The sequence below is a fragment of the Haemaphysalis longicornis genome, unplaced genomic scaffold (assembly GCF_048455015.1).
Source record: "Haemaphysalis longicornis isolate Haplotype H1 unplaced genomic scaffold, Haemaphysalis longicornis Haplotype H1 scaffold_2, whole genome shotgun sequence".
NCBI classification, from domain to species: Eukaryota; Metazoa; Arthropoda; class Arachnida; order Ixodida; family Ixodidae; genus Haemaphysalis; species Haemaphysalis longicornis.
Genome location: NW_027526295.1, coordinates 98,999,890 through 99,023,522, shown reverse-complemented (window position 1 = coordinate 99,023,522; position 23,633 = coordinate 98,999,890). Strand labels below are relative to the sequence as shown.

Here is a 23,633-nt window from a genome sequence, read left to right as displayed (position 1 = left end):
TGCAACCAAGTTACAACACACTCACCCCACCGAGCCCTCCCACTCTCTCGCCATTTTTTCTACAACACCCGAAGGATAAAGGCACCATTTCAAGCGCCCCCCCCCCCCCCCCCCCCCCCCCCCCACAAATTACCTGCTAAGCGCCGCCCTAAAGATTTCCCAATGTGCTTAGGGTTGTATCGAGGAGCGCTTACAGAGCTGAGGGCGATAAACTGTTTTGGAAGTGTTGACGCTATACCACTATGACTCCGGCGACCTGCAGTGACCGCTGATGGTGAAGAGCCACGTGTGAGCCAGAGAAGCTACAATTTCTCAATTATAGATGTTTTACGCACCGAAGCTACGCCCGGGCTGTGAGGTGCACCATAGTGGAGGGCTCCCGATCAGTTTTGAATACCTGGGGATCTTTAACGCGAGTTGAAATCTCAACACGTGGCAATTTCCGTTTTCCGCCTTCATCAGTAAAATTTCCGCCGCGGCCGGGATCGAACACGTGTCCTTGGGCTAAATATCACCACGCTGTTTGGCCGGAGCCATTGCAGACGTTGTCATAAACGTTTTCCCCAAACGTACTTCAATTTGTCTGGGGAGGTAAACCATTGAGTAAAATATGTGACAAACTGAGCCCCAACACACCGGCCGGGGTAGGAATGAAACACCATTTGCCGCCAAGGACACCCTGAAATCGTAAGGGCAGTCCGGGTGCGAGGCTTTCGTAGTAAACCGCCCTTAAGTTTTTCAAACTTCCATTTCCCCGGTTCATATCTGTGCGGAGCTATGACGCTTCCTTCTCTCACTTCACTTGCACATAGTTAACGTATTTATTCAGTTTTGTGTATAGCTCAGCTGCATTCTCAAACCTTTTAATCGTCGCTCATTTCAACCCGGCCCCTAGAAGGAAGGCCACTTTTGTGGGCAGGGCTGGCCGACACTAAAGCGGCGGGCCGCCCGCACCCACAAATATTGCACGGCACCTGTGACCGACGGGCCAGGGCCGCGGAGAAAGGAGACGCCGACGCGGTGCTGCTGCTGCTGATGATGATGATGTCCTTAAATATTTTGGCACGTACCCACAAGGGGGAATTGGCCAGGGCTAAGCTGGTTAAAAACGTGAGGACATCAAAATACTTATTTGCGGAAAGAGGGTGTAAAAGGAAACTTAGTTAAGAATGAAACCCGAATTACCCATTAATCAGCACCGTTTAGCGATTCAAACGACCTGAGGCAGAAAGAAAATTTTGAATGCAATTATATATATCCCTTCTTGCAAACCCCAGCTTTGATGCTCCAATAGATGATATAAGTGTTATCGATAAAGTCAACCCCAACCGCTCAATCGGCTCCTTCAAAAATAGTTGTCTAGCTGTTGAGAAACGGCGACAGTCGAGAAAAAAATGTTCGATTGTTTCGGGGACCCGGCACCGCACACATAGTTCTGTAGGTGAAAGTTCTGATCTGAAAAGATAGAAATTAAGCCGTGGAACCCTGCAGCGCAGCTCGGTGAAGGTCACCTCGCATTGCCGAAAGCCACAAAAATGAACATTCCACCCAAACTTTAAATGTTGGAACTCTTCAAATGATAAAAGCGAATCGGAACGGGTGGCGTCTAAATGCCAATATCGTCCTAGTCTCGCAGATGCAAATAGAGCCAGATTAGGAATTCCGAATTGAATGGGAGCTGTGACGGCGAGATTAGCTAAATGGTCCGCTTGCTCGTTGCCCCTGATGTCCGTATGGCCAGGGACCCAAGACAAGCGTACCTCCTTCACGTGCCTGGGAACAAAAAATAATAGTGCTGGCGTTCAGCCTGGAAGCCCACTTGGTTCTCTTCTTTCTCAGACCACACAACAGCCTACCGATGACGATGGTGCTGTTGCGGATGCTGCTACACCCCTATTGAGCTTAGGGTTATCTTGTTCGATAAAGTATTGTCCTCTTGCTCCGCCTTTTCTAGGATGGGTTTTTCGCGAACGGTTCAGGACTTTCTCTAACAAATGTATACTCATGCACAAATTAAAACTAACATTAAAATATAATCCAGAATACGCAAAATTGAGAACTACTGTTCGTTTATCTCAATATTCGAGCATTGAGAACTACTGTTCGTTTATCTCAATATTCGAGCAATATTGATGTGCAGTGTATGACAGGCGCATCTTACCGGTACTCACCTAAGGGGCAGAAACTTGGAGGCTCACACAGAGGGTTCAACTTAAATTGAGAACGACTCAGCGGGCAATGGAGCGGAAAATGATAGGTGTAACATTAAGGGACAAGAAGAGAGCGGAGTGGGTCAGGGAGCAAACTGATGTTAAAGATATGTTAGTAGAAATAAAGAAGAAGAAATGGACGTGGGCAGGGCATGTAATGCGAAGGCAAGATAACCGTTGGTCATTAAGTGTAACAGAGTGAATCCCTAGAGAAGGCAAACGGGGCAGGCGGCAGAAAGTTAGATGGGCGGATGAGATCAAAAAGTTAGCGGGAATAAATTGGTGTCAGTTAGCACAGGACCGGGGTAATTGGAGATTAATGGGAGAGGTATTTGCCCTGCAGTGGGCGTAGATATGCTTGTGAGTATGATGATGAAGATGATTGATATATTTGGAAACGCCCATTCATACAAACTTTTTTAAACTAATCCACGCGTCATTTTGTCTGGCGCGGGAAGAAATCGCGCTATTAGTGTGTTCTCGTTCATATTTCTGTGTTCGCGTTCCATTTGTCATTGACTGTACTTGCCCACACAGTGCATTCGCCACTAATGACTGCGCACGGGTTCCTTTCAGGCCTTTCATCTGGCCGACAAAACAACGGGAAAGAAAAACTCAGGGTTTAGACAAAAATGTGTTACTGGACAGGCGGGGATATCTGTTAATGAATCCGCTGACATATTAACGGAAATAGCGCTTTCTGAGTCTGTCGTAGAGGTAATTCGACGTCATATTTAATCACCGCTGCAAAGAAATATAAGGAGCTACAGTTTGAAGTGCAGCAAGGATTCATAGGATTGTTTTTATGGGATTCCCATTACCCGAGATTCTTTAGGTTATCTCCACGAGGCTCTTCACGTCTCCTTGACGTTATTATAGCCGCTCTCATCATTTGTGTACCTCAGTTCAACAGGTGCCTACACAGGTTTCGTTTGACGTAATCAGACGCGTGTGTCGACTGAAGGGAAGACATGCTCTTTCTACCACTAGTGTTTGCCCTGCGGACACTTTTCTAGGCTCAGGCATCACTTCCTCAAGGTATCGCTGCGGAGACAAAGATTGCCACTTCATGTCAGCCCTTTATTTCCGGGCTCCCGCGACGTGGTTCCGCCGACGGAATTTTCATCTTCGCCTCTTGAGCTTTGTGAACCGGTCTAATCGATTTCTGTTGGACTTTTTTTTACCTGTTGCAACTCGTGATTTTCATTATTTTATTTATCCGATATCACGTGCCTTTTTAAAGACGATAGTTTTCCTTGGGCTATTTGAACCAAGAAATTTTGGTCTGTCTGTCTGTCTGCCTGCCTGCCTGCCTGTCTGTCTCTCTGTCTATCTATCTGTCTGTCTGTAACTCCATTCATTCACCCGGCCAAATTGAAACAATATCTGCGCAATAGTCTTATATAGTCACAGCCCAATCTCACAGTCGAAGTCCGATGTAAAGGTTCATACTACTCAACATTGTTGAACAAGAACAAGACATTACGCAAATTTAAGGCAGAAAATCAATACATAAGTGATATTTGCAGCTTTCCTCTATATAAAAATCGTAGATGCTTGATTTCTCCGAAATAAAATACTACATGCACTGTAAAAAAAAGAATCGCTCCTTCGCATGCTGTCGCCCGCGCCACTATAGCTTCTGGTGGCATTTTAATAAATCAAGCGGCAACAGTTACGAAAGGTTCCAGTAGGTAGGTTCTACGTTCTGCTTGGAACGCACGTGGAGCTGGGCAAGGTAGCAGCTTATAAACGTTGAAGTATGGCGCCTCGATTTACGCGTGTCTCCGCCGTACGGCAGCGCTGGCATCGAGGCACCCAGCCTGTAGCAGGGGAACGCGGTAAATTTATATTGAAATGAGCAAACCTCTACAGTGCTTACGTTGCGAAGAGCGCAACGGAAGAGAAACAGCATAAGGTGAGTGGGAATGCGAAGGGAGGCATTTACTTGGCAACTGTCGACGAAAGACCATCGCCTTTTGTCGACGTTCGCAACAAAAGGAGCAGATATTCGGCAAATTTTCTCCTACTGTCTTTTCTCTGGCATACTAAGTGCTTCCGTGGCGCTTTAAATTATGTTTATGCTGTGCTCTGTACCGAGCTTAGATTGTTTTTCCAGCCCCTGATGAATGCCGGTCCTCGGATTGGGTACGTGCCTTATTCCAAGGAACATCATCATCACCAACTGCCACGCTGGCACGCGCGGGATCTCGTGGCACACAAGAAGAAGAAGAAGAAAGGAATAGGGCGTCAGCATCCTTTTCTGTTCTTTGATGAAAAATCGCTCATTTCTAACGGCGTTCACACCAGTGAATACTAATTCGGTAAGCAATTTATCGCTTCTCAGCGATTCGCGTCCGATGGCTTCCTTTTGTCGGCGCTGTCTTTTCACCGTGAAAACAAATGTGGCTCTGCGGACAGGGTGTTACGCAATGCGGGTGGCGTTACAGATGCTTCTCCTGCTCGGGTAGGACGCGATGAATGCGTGTTCAACCACGCCGAAAGAAAGCGCTCGCTTGTTGAATAACTTCAGTCTGAAGTGGCACTTGCAATTTGCTTCGTAAACTAAGCTGGTCTTCTACCGTAGGATTAGCTAGACAGTTTCACATAGCATATATCTAGCACTTCCCGTTCACGATAAAATTGTGTATGTTTTTTTTTTCAGTTACGGTTTAGGTTTTTGTAGCAGCTGAACTTAGCGTTGCCTCTCATTTGAGAGTGCGTGAGGGAATAAACTTTATTTCCCGAGCTTTATACGCTTGAAAAAATGCATGACGAGCAATCAGGCCATTGAAGAAGCGCAGCATACGAGGCGCTCTACATGTATAGAGAACTGGGCTATTCGGCACGTGGTTGAGAGAAGAAAAGGCGCCGAATATGCCCGAGCGTTCTTTCCATCAGTTTCTATGTGTGCAGTATTTACTCGTTGCTCTTCTTTTCCGTTCTGCTCGTGCACAAGCACTTGTACTGCCTTTGCTTCATGCTTTACTGCGTCATGCCTTTGCTTGTTTGTTCGCATTTCTTTAAAAGAATCTCTCAGTGAATAAAGCATTACCTGCTGCCGTAAAAGTGCTAGGATTCGTTCAAAACACCAAAATAAAACAAACTTGCATTTTGTCTGCATGGCCCCTTTAAGGCGGCCGCCTCGCGAGCTATTCTCATAAATCTTTGCCTTTAGTTAGCACTTGACAATTTCAAAGTCACGCCCTTTTCGCAAACCTCTGCAGAAAATAAGTGAACGTGGTTGTTAATTCACCAGACCGTATCCGATGTCGTCTGTGTCTGTCTGACCCCTAGCACATTGTAATTCAGTATTTTTCCACGAGAATCTCCAAGAGCAGCAAGATGTTGTACCATCATTTTCGGAGTGTTTTTTCCAAGAAAAATATTAACATGTCCCACTTTTGACCCAAGTAAAAACAAGAGCATTATGCAGCACTGGAGATTAATTCCATGTTTATGTCATTTGCTGCTGCCGTCGCAGGTGTCGGCTACCACCACCCCTGGTCCACGGTGATCAACATGAAGCTGGTTAACAGGTTGCGGCTGGCTTCCCTTGTTGTCGGTGCCATGGTGACGTGTTGGGTAACGATCAGCACCATTGGCAGAAGGTATTCCATATGTTCCGGATATGTCAGTTCGTGTTGTAAAGATTTTTTTTACATCATAAGGCATTTTATATGTCTAAAGCTGCCAAGGTATGCATCCGTGTGTAGTTATACAACTAGGATGCGTTGATGCTTTGGATGCATTTTGGAAAGGTTGAGGCGCTCAGTTAAAATTTCACAAGTAGAGACATGACATACACCAGGTCCCATCTCTTCTTGTGAACATTCAGCTTAGCGCCTCAACTTCTCCAAAAGTACGGATACGTGGGCAGGTACACTACGGCGAGCTAGTCGTCGTTCTCTCGTTCTCCACGATCGTTTGCTTGCAGACATGAGTAGCGCAGGGACGTGAGTGTCACAATTCTTTTTGTGAGAAAATATTAGAGAAAATGAGGAACAAGGGGATAGATGAAATACCCACGACGCATGCGAGAGAGGTTGATGAAGTCACGCCATGGTAAAAAGACATGCATTTGTCCCTGTCTATACGAAGAGCCATGATCATACCCTTTAAGGGAGGCAATAACGTGTCATCCACCTTTCATTGTAATGATATCTTAGCAGTTTGAACGAAATTGCGATAAATAATGCCGCGGGATTTATTGCACCACCCTCCGAATCGGAACAGAGAATGGTTTCCGATACCATTGGGGCCTTGTGATTTCTTTGGGGGGAGGGGGTGGGGGGGTGGAGAGAGGGGAGCGTATAAGTTCAAGGTAGTGTAAGGCCACCTATAAGTAAGGGTTCAATGAGCCTTGCGGCAACCGCTTTGTATGTAAGAGTAATATTGTTTTCATTAGTAAGAACCGACTGAAAATACTTGCTGAACATTGAGGCGTGATTTTTCTTTTTTTTTTTTTCTTTACATTAATTAAAGGTGACGTTGTTTTACTGCAGGGCGGAATGTGTTTCCATCAGGGTGTGGAACCGAAAACAGGAACTGAACCAATATTTTTGCCCCAACTGAACCCGAACGAGAACCGCTATTCTTTCAACCCGCTTAACAAGAACCGGAACTGAACAAAAAAAAATAAGTAAAGGTTACCAATCCACGACAAAACGCGTCGACCTGCCGTTGTTTATAATACCCAGTAAATGTCCTTCGAGGCTTTTTCTTTCGCGCGAGATCAGCTTCTAACACCTCACGCACCGTTACCTTGTAGAGCAATCCCAACACTAAACTCTATACGTGGCCGCAACATGTGCAAAGGTTGCCTCGCCAGCGTTGCAATGGTATGTTGCTGCCAGAGTTACTTGATATAAGAGTTGCGAAGCTCGCCATAGGCCCCACGCATCAAAAAGTGGTCCTACAATTGGTCCATCATTTTGAATTTTTCTGTACATTGGCGCCATCTGTTGATGACAAAATAAGAAATATGCGTTGTCGCCTGAGCATTGTCGTCTGCTCCGCGTCATCTGCGGTCTCCCGGCGGCAAAAAAAGATTAATAATTCGCTTCGATGGCTTTACGCAAGCTTCAAATGATTATTTAGAGGCACTTGATCCCCTACTGGATTAGTTTTGGCATACAAGGCCATGTAGGCCGAGCGACAACTGCAAATGTAGTGCTTCAGATCGAACCTATGTTGTGCCGGAGTGCCCGCACAAACGCCAATCGGTCAGGGCAGTTGCGGAGACGAAGAAACCATTGCAACAAGACACCGTAGTTAAGAAAACAGTGAATAACTTAGAAAAGCCAAAAAATAAAAAAATTGCACCTTTAAAATAAAGTTTACCGTTAAATTGTAAGTTGGAATAATTACTGTGTTTGTTTGGATAGTGCGCGCGGCGGCCGCGGTGGTGCAACCGTACACATGATCCAAAGCATGGGAGTACAGGGGCTGGCCATTTTTTGAGGCGGAGTTTTGCAACTGCCTTCATCGAAGAGCTCTGGTTGCTGCTGGTCGCACGTGCAGAGTGGAAGGCTGAGAAGAAGAAATGAGACTCCTCCGGCATCCTGCAGGCGATCTAAAACATCAACTTTGCCATTTCTTCGCTGCCAGTCAGCCCGCAAGATTGTTGCGCCTCAAAAAGTGACGGGCTACACCTTAAGGGAGGCTCACCTGTTAACATTCTATGTATATGGGACTTGCTACTTCAAGACCCACGGACATGAATACCATCGTGCGCCAATACGAAAAGCTTTACAAATGCATATTTATGTTCGCAATGGCCTATGTTGCTTTTTTCGAGATGGCGCTTCTGTACTGAAATGAAAAACGTAAAACTCTTTCTTGCTAGACTACTAGCGCCATCTAAAAAAATCTGGATAAACCAGAATGCGTTCCTTTATTTTTTAAAGACGATCGTCTTTCTTGGGCTACTTAAACCCAGAAATTTTGGTCTGTATGTCTGTCTGTCTGTGACTCGAATCAGCCACCCGGCCATAGTAAAACAATGCCTGCGCAATAGTCTTATAGAGTCACAGCTGATTCTAGCCGTCTAAGTCTGGTGTAATGTTCATACTTGTCAACATTGTTGAAGAAGAAGAACAAGACACAAGACATTACACAAATATAAGACAACAAATTAATATAGAAATGATATTTGCAGTGTTCCTTTATAAAAAATCACACATGCTTGATTTTTGCGAAATTAAATACTTTATCAACTGCAGAAAAAAATTCACTCCGCCCTCGCCTGCTGTCGTCCGCACCACTATAGCTTCTGGCGCCATTTTAAGAAATCAACCGGCAACAGTTACGAAAGGTTTCACTAGGTAGCTTCCACGTTCTGCTTGCAACGCACGTGGAGTAAGGAAACGCGGTTCTATAAACGTTGAAGTAGGGCGCCTCGATTCACGCGCGTCTTCGCCGTACGGCAGCGTTGGCATCGAGATACCCGGCCTGAAGCAGTGGAACGCGGTAAATTTAAAATGATTTAAACAAACCTTTGGCGCCTTTACCTTGGGAGGAGCGCGACGCAATAGGAACAACTTCAGAGGTGAGCGGGAAACCAAAGGGAGGCATTTACTTGGCAAAAGTCGACAAAGACTATCGTCTTTTCGCGACATTTGCAACGAAAGGAGCAGATACGAGGCCATTTTTTTATCTTAGTAAAGAAATGATACAATTCTAAAAGAACCAAACTAGGTCGTTCAGAACATTTCTACGAATGTTTGTAAAACCTTTCGTATCGGTACACAATGCTTTTTAAACCCGTGGGTGATGAATTAGTAACTCCTGTCGGAATATGATCAGGTTAGTCCCCCTTAATGGAGCCATGAAGAGAAAACACAAGTTTGGTTCATTCAAAAGATTGTCTCGTTAGAATCATACTGACACCACTTTTAACGTAAACTTCGCTCAAATAAGCTACATAATTAGGAAAAACGGGAATGGTCATGCGACCCACCAGCTCATTTCCCGCAACAGAACCTATGTCGTCACATGAGCTAAGCTCTGCGATTGGCGGAGGCTGGCAGAAGCAGACGCAAATTAGGTAGAACTTATAAACTAGATGAACGAGCGATTTGCGCTTAAATTTAGGGCACATTCTTTACAAAGCAATAAGAGTGATGGGACACTGGCCGATTGACGCAAGCAACGGTGTCTTACGTGACCCCATTTTTCGAGCGAGCACTGTTTCAGGGAACGAATATTTTCGCCCAGAACAAAAGCAAGCCAGGTTTAAATGCGGGCAAAAACAAACCAAACGCTTGCCACGGTATGGTGGCGCCATCTAGGTTACGGAACGTAAAGAAACGCGGGAACAAACCAACACCGCTGTACAGGGTGGAGACAACCTTTGAACGGTCCCGTGCCGCCGCAATTGGGCTAACGGGCTCAACGCGTTATTCTTTTCGTTTCCCACGAGACCTAGCAACGCGAAACAGACAATATGATTCAAACTTCTTCAGTAAACCACGTTGCGGCGATAATTTTAGCGCGGTTTAGACACAATGACTTGCTTCGGCGGCGAGCGAGCAACCGAAAATGGCGGCGCCAGCGTATACGTGTCTCTACCCTGTACGGCGGATGCGTGAATGAAGGTACTCTAGGCTGCAGAGCGGTCGGTTCCAGTGATGTCACTTGGGACCACGAAAACGCACGATTGAGCGGGAAAATCAAAATTTTAACCTAAATTGTTGAATTTCTCAGTGAATAAAGCACCGTTTGTATCCGGAAAAGCGCTGGGGGCACTATAAAACACGAAATCTTTCGAATAAAACCAACTTGCATTTTCTCTTCATGGCTCCTTTAACAGAGCCATGAAGACAATTCCCAAGTTTGGTTCTTTCAAAAGACGGCCTCGTTAGAATCATACTGACACCAGTTTTAACGGAAACTTCGCTCAAATAAGCTATATAATTAGCAAAAAGGAAATGGCCTTCCCACGCTCCTTCCCACAACAGAACGTGGGAACGCGCTCCTTCCCACAACAGAACCTATGATGTCATAGCAGCCTGCTCTGCGATTGGCGGAGGCCCGCAAATGCAAACGCAAATTAGGGTGAGCTAATGGGTTTGCAGAACGAACTATTTGTGCTCAAATTTAGGGCACATTCTTTTTTAAAGCAAAAATAATGGTGCGACAATCAGTGGAAGTTACGAAAGCCCATGTAAACATAGAAGTACTGATGCGATGAGTATTGCTGTTGGTACTGCGCGCACTATGCTTTATTTAGCTGCACAGCATTTCGGGGCTTTGGGGTTGTCTCAGACGACACCGGCCGATTGACGCAAGCAACGGTGTATTACGTGACCACATTTGTCGAGCGAGCGCTATGTTTCACGAAACGATTATTTTCTCCCAGAACAAAAACAAGCCAGGTTTAAATACGATCAAAAACAAACCAAAGGCAGAAAACGGCTTGGCACGGTATGGTGCACCATCTAGGTACAGTAACGTAAACAAATGCGCGAACGTCACCGTGGGTACCTCGAAACCAGCGCCGCCGTACAGGGTGGACACACCCTTTGAACAGTCCCGTGTAGCCGCAGTTGGGTCAACGTGCTCAACGCGTTGTTCTTTTCATTTCCCACGAGACCCAGCAACGCGAAACAGATAAGATGATTCAAACTTCGCTAGTAAACCGCATTTCGGCGGTAATTTTAGCGCGGTTTTGATACAATGACTTGCTTCGGCGGTGAGCGAGTGACCCAAAATGTCGGTGCCAGAGTATACGTGACTCCGCTCCGTACAGCGGACGCGTGAATCAAGGCACTCTAGGCTGCAGAGCGGTCGGTTCTTGTGATGTCATGGCAGACCACGAAAACACACGATTTAGCGGGAAATTTTTAACTTAAATAATGTCTGAGTGAACAAAGCACCGTTTCTATCCGGACAAGCTTTTGGGGGAGTGGGGGGGGGGGGGGCACTATGAAACATCAAATATTTCGAATAAAACAAACTTGTATTTTGCCTTCATGGCTCCTTTAAGGGGAATTCACACGACAGAGAAATTCACTGTGCGGCTCTTAGAAGTGGGCACCACGTAACCCTTACGTCACAGTTTCACGCCTGGTCGGAGCTTTTGCTTTCCAGCTACAAACGATCCGGTCCTTGACGGCTGAGGCGGCAGTATTTCGTTGGCTTATCAGGCAGCTTGCCGCGACTCAAGTTCTGGAGTTGTTCCAAGCACTCTACTTTTATTGCTTTTTATTACTCTGGATGCGGAAACGCGCCGCGCACACGACAGCCGCACTGAGGGAGCCGCACTATGGTACAATCTTTCTACGGACAATAGCCGCACGATCGCTGCGCAGGCAGCGGCCGCGGTCGGGAAGTGGCGGGAGCCGGCGCAGGTAGCTCGAGCGACAGCTTGTTACCGCTGGATTAATTGGGACTCAAGTCCCAAACAAAGCTGCACATACAAGAAAGGAGGTATTGACGTGATTGCGAATTGCATTAAAAATCGTGATGTGCACCGCTTACGAGATCGGCAATCGAATATCCACCGCTGTGCTAAGCCTACCATCTGTAGGCGGACTTGTAGGCTGATCGTCCGGTTGCTCCCAGCGCGCGTCACCCCACCCACTGCCTCGAGCGTTGTTCTCTAGCCGCATCACGCCCACGGCCGCTTTTCGGCGGCTGACGAGATCAGTACGGATTTACGGAATAGTACAGAAGCAGTACGGAACAGTACGGAGATTGAGCAGAAACTGCCGCCGACGCGGAATTGACAGTGCTACGGCAGCTCTACCATTCGTTAAAGGAGCCATGAAGAGAAAATGCAAGTTGGTTTTATTCGAAAGATTTCGTGTTTTATAGTGCCCCCAGCGCTTGTCCGGATACAAACGATGCTTTATTCACTGAGAAATTAAACAATTTAGGTTAAAATTTTGATTTTCCCGCTCAATCGTGCGTTTTCGTGGTCCCAAGTGACATCACTGAAACCGACCGCTCTGCAGCCTAGAGTACCTTCATTCACGCATCCGCCGTACAGGGTAGAGACACGTATACGCTGGCGCCGCCATTTTCGGTTGCTCGCTCGCCGCCGAAGCAAGTCGTCGTGTCAAAACCGCGCTAAAATTATCGCCGCAACGCGGTTTACTGAAGAAGTTTGAATCATATTGTCTGTTTCGCGTTGCTAGGTCTCGTGGGAAACGAAAAGAATAACGCGTTGAGCCCGTTGGCCCAATTGCGGCGGCACGGGACCGTTCAAAGGTTGTCGCCACCCTGTACAGCGGTGTTTGTTTGTTCCCGCGTTTCTTTACGTTCCGTAACCTAGTTGGCGCCACCATACCGTGGCAAGCGTTTGGTTTGTTTTTGCCCGCATTTAAACCTGGCTTGTTTTTGTTCTGGGAGAAAATATTCGTTCCCTGAAACAGTGCTCGCTCGACAAATGGGGTCACGTAAGACACCGTTGCTTGCGTCAATCGGCCAGTGTCGTCTGAGACAACCCCAAGCCCCGTAGTGCTGTGCAGCGAAACCAAGCATGCTGTGCGCAGTACGAACAGCAGAACGCATCAGTACTTCTATGTCTACATGTGCTTTCGTAACTTCCACTGTTTGTCCCATCATTCTTATTGCTTTGTAAAGAATGTGCCCTAAATTTAAGCGCAAATCGCTCATTAGTCTAGTTTGTAAGTTCTACCTAATTTGCGTCTGCTTCTGCCAGCCTCCGCCAATCGCAGAGCTTAGCTCATGTGACGACATAGGTTCTGTTGCGGGAAATGAGCTGGTGGGTCGCATGACCATTCCCGTTTTTCCTAATTATGTAGCTTATTTGAGCGAAGTTTTCGTTAAAAGTGGTGTCAGTATGATTCTAACGAGACCATCTTTTGAATGAACCAAACTTGTGTTTTCTCTTCATGGCTCCTTTAAGGCCTATAAACGGTACCTCCGGCAAGGTCGTTCCATTTCGGCCAAAATCGTTCCGGCGGCCGGAACGCGGCGCCTTCCGGCCAAAAATTGCTTTGCGCCAGAAATTGGCCAACTTCAACTTTTTGCCGGTCCGCGAGGATGACGCGTTTCGCCAGCCATACTACTACTACTAGTGGTTCAGGAGGAAAAGAAAGGAAATGCACTGGGGATATTATTGAGCCCAGTTGGGGGCTCACCTGCATACAACCCAGTGCAAGGGGGGGGAAGGGGGGGAGGGGGGAGGAGGAGGGGTATGAAAGATTAGAGGAGAAAAGAGGTGATGAAAGAGAGATGGGGAGGCGAGACCATCCGACGCCCTGAAGGTTTCAGACTAAACAACATGGCGGCGTTGCTCAAGCGAAGCGGTGGGGAGGAAAATAGTCGCACCGGCTTGTATTACGTCGCGACTATTTTGTGACTGTTTGAATCGAGGTATAAATCCACGAAGCATTTGTTTGTGCCAACGGCAGCATACCTGCACTGCGCTTAGTGTGGGATCCGCAGTGCCGCGATATTACGGCAGCAAGCATACACCAATGTTTATGTTGGTGACGGCTGGCCTGTCGTTGTTTTTGGGTGTGCGTGAGTGTGTTTGAAGAAATTGACAGCGTCATTTGTGCTCGCCATCTTCCAAAATGGACAAAGGAGTGACAAACCAGCAAGCGGACAGTACTGTGTGCGTCCGGGAGAGTTCGCGGTGCGGCAACGACTATGGCCAGGGTCTCGCGCCGATGCGCTGTGTACGGGCGACTTTTGTGTGCCACTGGTTTCTCAAAGTTCCAGCCGTGATACACCGTGAAGTGAGCCAAAGAAATCATTGCGGCGGGACGTAGTATGTGATGTGTTGCCGTGATGCTGTTCACCGCATTGACCGCGACAATTCGTGTAAGCGTGCGCACGATTTTAGATTTTATTGCTGTGAGCTAGACATCCACGAAGATTGCTGCAGACAGCAGCCGGCACTATTTATTTACGCCGACAGCGCCATGTACTCTGCGTAACAGTGCTCAACAGCACGCTTGCGCCGAAGTCTGTTTTTGACGCTACCAAGGGTTCTCTTTTGCGTGCGGGCGCTGGTGGTGTAATCCTACGGGCAGTGCTTTTCATAGGCAGGGATATGCTTTGTAGCAGCACCATGCAGTTGTCTAAGTACACGCAAAACGTCTCTTAACAGCTGGAAATAGTAGTTTCGAGAGCCGTATATAAAACATTAGTGAGTGACCAAGCCTACTCATTTTTCTGGGTTGGGTGTGGGCTAGGCTGATTGAGTGTGGTCTTGTTCGTGTCAGGAGTGTTCAAGCAATCAGAGTGCACGCTGGTTGGGGTAAAGCAGATATACCGTTCTGTGTTGCTTCTGGCGTACGCCCACTGTATGCAATAGGCTCGTCACCTGCTGAGCATACTGGTGTTTGTGTGAAACTGTCTCATTCTTTGAAATCAATCCACAACCATTCCAAATGGTCGAATGTCTACCGTCGGTACCTAAAGTCTGTAGTCCACGCAAGCACCAACGAAAAGACACTGCAGTGCCACCTTGCGTCGGATAGTCGGGCAGTCACAACCTTTGTGTGAGCGAAGGAGTGGCTGAGCGGAAGTCCGCCTGCGGTGACGTAACGACCTCCCTCGGATTACACCGCTGAAATGGTCCTTCCTGTGAAACCGCTTTAAATGCCGCATTTTATCATTTGTTTGAAAAGGTGGCTGACTTGAAAAGTGTAAATACATGACAGGTATCATCCGCAGGATTGCTTCGGGCGCTAAGCCGCTGGAAAGACTGCACGCTCGATGGCCGCCCACTGCGGCCGTTTTTGTGATGTACATAGACGAAAACAAAAAAAAACATATGCAGTTAAACCTGGATGTAATGAAATACTATGTAACGAATTCCTGGATTTAACAAAGTTTTTTTCTATTCCCAATTGCCAGCCCCATTCAAACCGATGTGTTCGCGACCTCTATGTGAAGGAGCCATAGGTATACGGTTAACCTTGATGAGCAATTGTTTTTTGCACTTTTTAGGAAAAATCGCCTGAAGACATGCACTAATGTAGAGAACTTTGCCCGCACCGCAAACATCCGTGCTTTTTCAGTGTGAGTGCGGTGTCGATTAGGTGCTAGTCCTACCTGTCGGTGTGTAGTCGCACGCCTCTACTGCTTTGCGAGGTATAGGTTTGTCGGTGATGAGCTCTGCTGCCAGAAAACGAAGTTTTGTCTTTTCAAGAGACGCTCGCCATATCAGGTGCCGCCTCCGCCGCAACAAAGATGAACGTTGTCGTCCGGTTCAGAATCCCAGCTGGCACCCTCTCAAAATGTTTGAGTGCAGCAAAGAGTATCAAGTTTGCGGAAAGGCTCCTTTGAGCATACGTGTGGCTCTGGAAACTAGTTAATTAAGGCACCGAACAGTGTCAAAAGGCAAAATTGATACTTAAGTGGCGTTTGCGAATACAGCGGTAAGTGACCTTGTTTCTTCGGAGTGCCGTGTACTGACTAACTTCGTGGGTAAGCAGAACGCGCAAAGCACGTATTTTTTTCACTGTGAAATAAATTCCTAAAGGGAGAGTTCACTATCCATGATGTCTAGCACTCTGATTTTTTTTTCGGCTTCATTTACGGGAGCCTTAACTCAAAACCTACATGCTAAGAAAAATTGCGAATTTTTATCAACTTCGTTACATCCAGGTTTCGCTGTACATTGATATTTCGACGCTGGTTAATAAATATAGGGTGCGTTTTATATAGCACATGGCATGGCTTTAGAGCGCCAAACACGGCAATGTTTTCAGATTGTTTTTGTACGAGAAAATAAAAAAGGAACGCTAAATCCGCTCACTTGGATTTTAAATTTTTTCGCACAGAGTTCCTGCGCGAATTATTTCTGCTCTTTCTTGCTGCCGTCAGTAATCGAAATGGCACACAATCAAAGGCTAGATTTTTATACAGATGTTCCTTCCTTTGTCCGACCTTTCAGATAACAAAACTTATCATCACTGCGAATAATTCCTAGTATAATTTTTAGTTTCTCACGACGAGTAGAGCGGGCAAGAGTGTACCGGCCATTTGTCCTCTGAAGACGACGTCAGAAGTTTTGTTACGAACACCCTGTCGAATGTCACCGCCATACTTCAAAGAGTCACATTTTATGCTTTGGAGCAACAAAATTACAGAGATAGTGACACATTTTTTTGAGTCTTGTGATAAAGAACAACCTTGACGATTAGTGAAAATGTAAACATACGTGCTTTCGAGTGTTGTGATAAAGAACAACCCTGGCGATTTGTGAAAGTATAAAAAATTTAACATAGCCTTTTTATGCGTTTCAAAATTACAGCAAAATTATCAACGGGACGTGCAATGCAGTGAATTTTTCAAACTCAAAATTTGCACAAACAAGAATTGGCGCACAAAACTGAGAGGGTATGGGGGAATAATAGTAAAAATTGAACTGCTAGCTTGTTAATATTGAGAAAATCCGGACAGGAAATTTTAGCAATTTTTGAAAGTGAGCCTTGTCTGAATGTTTAATGGTCAAGAATTCCTTTTTCCTATCAAAATAAATACGTTCACTCACCTGAAAGTAATCTCTGTCATGACAGAAAGCCTGTGGCATTTGCTGCGATAGTTTGTTTTACAGAGCGAAAACGTTTCGTTCGAATTTTGAGTACCTCATCTAACGCGCCTGTGTCCCGAAGCCGTCTGTGGGATTTTCTTAGAAAGGGAAAGTTTTTTAAATGCGGAGCATTTCTTAGGCTCGCGATGTCACTCGTCGATGTTGTCGGCGCCGTCCACACGCTCACTGCGCATGCGCGTCGCGTCGAGGCGTAGGTGCGCGTCTCTCCCCCGTACCCTCCTCGCTCTCAACAACAGGTGCGGCGGTGCGGGAGGAGCGCGTGTACCCCGTGCGCTCCGTTGCTCTCAACAACAGCTGCGGCGGTGCGGGGGCAGCGCGTCTGCGCGCGCATGCGTCGTAGCTACCCCTGCGCTGCGTCGCGCTCAACAGTAACGGCAGCAGGGCGTGTACACGTGATAAGGGCGTGGTGGGTGCGTGGAAAGTTCGCTCGCTTGGGTACGGAAGTGTGCGCATGCGCGTCTCTCCCCCGTACTCCTCTCCCTCGTACGCGGGCGGTGTGTATATAAGCGGCGGAGCGCGCGTTCGGAATTCAGTCAAGGGCGTCTTTGCTTGGCTTTCGCTTGACTTGACGTTTTGCTTGACGGCACCAAGCAATAAAGACAGACTTTAACTTTACACTCCTTGCCTTCGCTTCTCCTTCATGCAATAAATAAGAATAATAAAGACGAAATAACAATTAAGCATTCCCAAACCATACCCAATTACGCAACATTCACGCGATACCCCCACCACTCTGTGACGCATTTACTCGAGTTCCACCCGTGGGAAGATGCGGGCGGGTTTTTTTGTCTTCTGCATACTACCTTACATATCTTATATTATGTGCACAAGGGGCTATATGTAAATATATCGTCCAAAATAAAAAGTTCACCGGGCACACCTGCCTCATACCTCAAGAAGCACTCACTCCTAGGTGGTACACTCTTTACTAAGATGCTAGTAAAAAGGCAGTAACGGGTTGTACTTACTAACTCCTTAGTACAGAAGGCTACGTAAGTCCTACCACTAAGTTTGGAACCTAATGCTGTCGTTACTAGGCTAGACCAGGAGGCGGACTCTTAGCCTTCAACCCATCGTCCGGGCTAATTGTGACTCATGCGGCATATTCGCCCCTGGTGTGCGTGGGGAAACATTACTGCGTTGTTGTTGCCCTAGCAACGCCACTGCCATGTTGGCCTTGAAGGCGTTATAATTGCCATGGCAACAATGCAAGGGCGCGCAGCTTGCGTGGGGGAGAGGTAACGCTCACCCCTCTCATGCCGGTTAGACTCCTTCCCCCTCCCCGTGTCCCCCCCATTCCCACCCGGCAACCGCCGCCGCCACCTCGCTGCCTCCAACGGGCAAGCCTCGTTCCGACGGCACGAAGTCACGCCGCTTGAGCAGTAACGACGCCAGCTTGAATATCACTTGAACACTTTATTCGCGTCACGTGCGCGAACGCGACGTGCGGCGAGAAACACCGATGACCAATACAACACATACAAGGTTGTCATCAAGCCCAGCACACGCACGACACAAGTCCTATCCTTTAGCTCAGCTTCACGTACGGCATACGAACGACGTTCTCACCTTTTGCTAACAGCACTCAAAGAGTCTTCGCGTTACGATTCATCCTGGTGTTCTTGGCGTCCCTTTTGCAGCACCGTAATGTCTGAGGGAGCACATACGAGAAATCGCCCACTACATGAGACGCGCGTCGGCCTAGCTGCTCGCCGTGCGGAAGCAGCAACTGCGGTGACCGTTACCGCGCATGCGCGCCCCCAGTCGCGCCGGTGAGAAGCGGAAAGAAAAAAAAAATGAGATGAGGAGTGTTTCCCCAGCGCCACTGCCTCTAGGAGCGCAATAATAGAACCGAAACTAGAAAAAGTAGCATTGGCCTGGCTAGACCGTGCACTTAATAACTGCTGCTTCTTTCATACCACCGTTCACTGATAATAACAAAATTCTATGAATTATTGAACATAATAACTACAGCACTTTTCCCAATCCACCTTACGATTAAAACGTTTTTGTAAATCCACATGCTCAGTTGTATATGCTCACATTAAAATGCATAATTATAAAACGATCGCTAAAACATTTCATTTGTGCGCAAACCCAGCAACTCTATCAAAGACTTTTCGCTTTTTACTATAAAATCACGAAGACTAGATGTATTTCTAAGCTAACTAAATTATACTCGCTGTCTCTGTGCATCCTGTTGGTTTTCTTGTGCTATATGTGCGTGCTGGGTAGCTCTATGTCTTGCTGCGCGTTCAGCCGATCCACATTGTCACACGTAGTTTTTACTCGGTTCTGCATGGCCAGTTAGTAAAAGCACTGATTACCTAGTGGATACTGTGACAAGTAACTGGTTAGTGTTCTGTTAGTAGTGTCACGACCTTTTTTAAGAGAGTAGTAACTAGCGCGACATAAAGGCTGGTCGAGAAAAGGTGCTCAGGAATTGTCACTTCTTATTGGTTTTCCCTGATTTCTCTCTTAATTGTTTAAAGCTTGTCTTTCGAATTGCACCACTTTTACTGGCAAAACGCAGTATTTAGAAATTTTATTGCATTGCATTTTTGGTCGCTTTACACTACCACACATTTTTTGTTCACTTCATGGTAACTCGAAGCATAGAACCGGTTCTCAACCCAGTTCAACGCTTCCTAACCATTTTGCGAACCGGTTCGGCCCGCGATACAGTCGAACCGGAAGTGAACCGAAAGGAAATGCATTCTGCGATACACCTGAACCGTTACAGAACCGGTATTTTTTTTCTTTTCTTCGACACGCCGGTTGCAATGATCGGAGGGTAGTTGCTTTGTAGGTAGCCCAGAAGGGGTAAAGATTAAATTTTTGTGTTTTACTGTTTTTGGTTGTCCCCCTTAGCCGCCCAAGTAAGTAATCGGTCATGCCCAAGGCCTACCCGCTTGTAGATATACGACGTGTAAATTGCCTGCATAAAAAAGAACATATCGGCAGTTATCGCCCAGAAAAAAATACCAGTTTTGTAAGAGTGAAGGGCAGCATTTCTCTAGTAGTGCACAATTTAAGGGACAAGATTAGTACTTCTACAGTAATCGTTCTGTTGTGCTTGTTTCCGTGTAAAATAGATTTTAAAGCGCCTTTTCATTCATCAGACGTACACATACGTTGTATGAGCCAGAAAGTATGCACACCCTTTTTTCTTCACGAAGAACCAGAAAACAAAAAATTATAAATATCATCTGGTAAAATTTCTAGCAGTAATATCTGGCAATTACACACCAACTATGCCCAAAATGTCATGCAGACGCTTCTGTATTACGAGAACCACTATGTGATTCATATGAGTCTCGGTACTGTAAAAGCTAGTGCTGCGAAGGCAACTTTTTTGGAGTTTTTACATGCTTTCATGCTAAAGAGAAGATGGCATTTTTACCATGGCACCATCCAGTAGTGGTTTTGCATGCTTCACATTCTACGAAAGTTTGACGAGGTCTGTAAAAGCAGCCTTTTACATGACTGGATAAAAGAAAGGGTCGCCAGTCTAAAGTGTTGTAACCTAATTATTCCAGTTCTTTGAGTATAGCACGCGAATTCGCCATTTGTTTAAAAATATTGAGCCCGACATACTGCAATCTTCACGAAGGTATTACTTTAAATGAAAAGCAAAACATCTTGGGTGCTTCAAACAACACCGCTTACAAAACGTTGAGAGCCTATCGCTCTCTCTTGATTGTTTTTGTTGCAATTTAGCACCTCCAAGTAAGAATTCCAGCAACAACATTGCAGTTAAAAGAGGGCATCGACGGCGCGATGCCACACAGCGCTATGGGGTGCGCCGTATAGAAGGAATACGGATTGAGTGAGACATCACGGGGACATTTCAAGTGCCAAAATCTAAACATGCACAGCCATTTTCGTTTTTCGGTTCTATTAAAAAACGGCTGCCGTGGGCGGTGTAGTCCCCGCGTATCCATGATGACTAGCATAGCATCTTAACCACTCAGCCAGCAACACCGGCTCATTGCACAATCTTGGGGGAAAATAGTAACGGCTACATTAAAGCTTTCTGCCGTGCTATAGATAAGTCCGTTCTCAGGATTTTGAGAAATGGTAGGGCATAAAGGTGCATAGTTACGCGGAGAGCTGAGATACATTTACTTGCGTAGTGCGCTTAATTGTATTCCCCCTGCGCCAAGCCCGTGGTACATCCTGTTTTCTGTAGCTGTATACAAAAACTTGTACAAAAACTTGACAATTCTATTGTTACCCCCTTTTTCCTTGGTCTGTGCTTAGCCTAAGTGACTGCATTTTCGGCAGTGCAGTGCCAAAGGCTTCGATTTCAGACACTTACCCTGACATTCTGAGTCCTTCCTCCGCGCGAGCTTCCAGTGGAGGAGGTACTTGAAATCGATCTCCCCATGCAAAAGCATTGCGCAATCCTCCCTCAGCCGAGTGTAGGAGCGAATAAAGTGGAGGAGAGACTCAGAATGCAGTTTTAAAAGGGGCCATGATGACAAAAAAAGTCTGGTTTATTCGATAGATGAGGTGTTTTATGATGATCCCAGCTCTTGCACGGCTGCAAACGATGCTAAATTCACTGAGAAATTAAGCCAAACTTCAATTCTCTCTCTACATAATGTGTTTCGTGCTGTCAGTGACGGCATATCCCCGGGAGATATTTAAAAAAAAATGCTAAGTATGCTGACAAGGGCTGCAGCGGGGGACGCAACGCCTTTCGTTGCTCCTTTTACCGTCCGTGCTCTACATGGCACAACAATACTGCTCAGGCCCGCTGCCCGCATTCGCTTTGTTTTTACTGAATTTGCACCTGGCCTATTTTTGTTCGTGTCGTGAAACACTGGTTATGCTCGACAAACAGGGTAACGTAAGACAATGTCGATTATGCCAAGTTGGCCAGTGTCGTGTGAGACAACCCCAAAGTGCAGGAATGCTGTGAAGCTATAAAACCATAGTGCGCGCAGTACGCATTGGCGCTTCTATGTGCGCTACTATGCTCCAGTGCGCACTCGTGCTGCTATGTTTACATGTGCGTTCGTACTTCCGTTTTTCACACCACCATTCCTAGTAGCATAAAAAGAATGTGCCCTAAATTTAAGCGCAAACAGCTCGTTCTCCAAGCCTAGATAATCCCTGCCTAACTTGCGCTTGATTTTGCCAGCCTCAGCCAATCGCAAAGCTGCCCGGAAATTCTAGTGCGGAAAAGAAGTAAACGCGTCGCCAGGCCATTCTCTTTTTTTCCCAACTGTATAGCTTATTTGAGTTCACTTTGCGTTAAAAGTGGTGTCAGTGTTACTCTAGTGGGGAAACCTTTTGAATGAACCAAACTTGCATTCTGTCTTCATGGCCCCTTTGATGATGTATGAAGCACCAATATATAAAACAATCACATAGTGTATGTATCGACTAATGTATCAAATCATGTCTGTCTGTCTGTCTGTCTGTCTGTCTGTCTCTACGGCCTTTGCCTATGCCAGTATATCATGTTCTTTCCCCGTTTCAGAAGTAACGATCTGATGCGATCTTGCCACGTGCTCGTCCTTGCAAGCGTGTTATGCCATGCACGACGTGAATTAATTCTCTTCAAAGCAGTGCGTGGGATCGGAGCGGAATCTCAAATATATGAAATTTATTTATTTTTTTTTTATTTATTTATTTATTTATTTATTTATTTATTTATTTATTTATTTATTTATTTATTTATTTATTTATTTATTTATTTATTTATTTATTTATTTATTTATTTATTTATTTATTTATTGGTGTATTCGTTTGTTTGCTTGTTTGCTTCTTCTGCCCTCAGAGCTAGGGGCGTTGAAGAAGGGAAGGGATTCTACAAGCAAGTATTAAGAAAACCAGTGAAGGAGAGTACAGGATTCAGCGTTCTCTGAGTAAGGAATATTTGGCAGATAACAAAGTTAGGGCATACAATAACGATAAAAAGGCTATATTTTACATATCATAAGCACTGCCAGTATACTATATCATCTGGCGATACACACATTCGAACACTTAGGAGCAGGAACGAAAGTTGGTCGACATCCCGCCCCGAAAACGTGGATGTCCATGGAAGCTGTTGTAAATCACTACAAGTGGGGAGGGAAGAGGGAATAAAACGTTTCTCGTTATCTCAGAGGGTCTATCGGTTGACACGAGATTGCACGTACAATTTGTGAGAGCAAAGGATTAGCTCGGAGGTATGGGCTGTTTTCAAAAAAGCACACCTGAAAGAACTGACGACGGGAAGAACGGGAAGTCCATTGCAACAAGTTTTTCATACCTCTAACGCTTGCTGTTCGAGAGCATTTATGCAGGATGAAGAGGGCACAGTTCTTTTGGACAGTTCCAGGCTCTTAATTAGGTTAACCGTGCTGTGTTCCCAAACTAAGGTAGCATATTCTAATTTACTGGTAACCAAGTTCTTATATTCAACCAGTTTTAAAAATCTTGGCGGAGCACAAAAGTTGCGTCTTAACATACAGTTCGTATTGTTAATGACGTTGCTTGTTCATCGGACCTCGCCTAGCGAGAAGTAATGTGCCCACCTTAGTAGCGGTACGATGAAACACTATCGAGTGAAATATTGTTAATATAGTACGACTTACGAAGGAGTTAAGTGCAACGTAGCTGCCCTTTGCTGCCACGGCAGCAGGCGTCTCTAAAAATAAAAAAGTAGGCTCTAATCCACGTTGTGAAGGTGGTTGGAAAGCAAAGCTTTAAACGACACCCACAACAATTCATTGCCCATGCGACGTCCCTTCAATTCACACGCGTGGCTCTACGAAGAGCGAAACCAGATTTTCGGCCAGTCGTTACTTGGAATTCACAGGCGTGGCGTCCCGAACGCAGCAGCTTCGGCAACGCCCGGGCTAGAGAGGCGGACTCCGTCGCTG

General features: G+C 46.1%; 1 protein-coding gene across 1 annotated transcript in view; it reads left to right on the top strand.

Moving 5' to 3' along the window:
- Nucleotides 1–23,633, top strand: part of LOC144168180 (galactose-3-O-sulfotransferase 3-like) — a 50,414-nt gene that overhangs the window by 16,248 nt on the left and 10,533 nt on the right. The window contains exon 2 of the mRNA XM_077697215.1: nucleotides 5,695–5,821. Within this exon, the coding sequence (XP_077553341.1) occupies nucleotides 5,695–5,821 (127 nt within the window). The remainder of the gene's footprint in view (nucleotides 1–5,694; nucleotides 5,822–23,633) is intronic.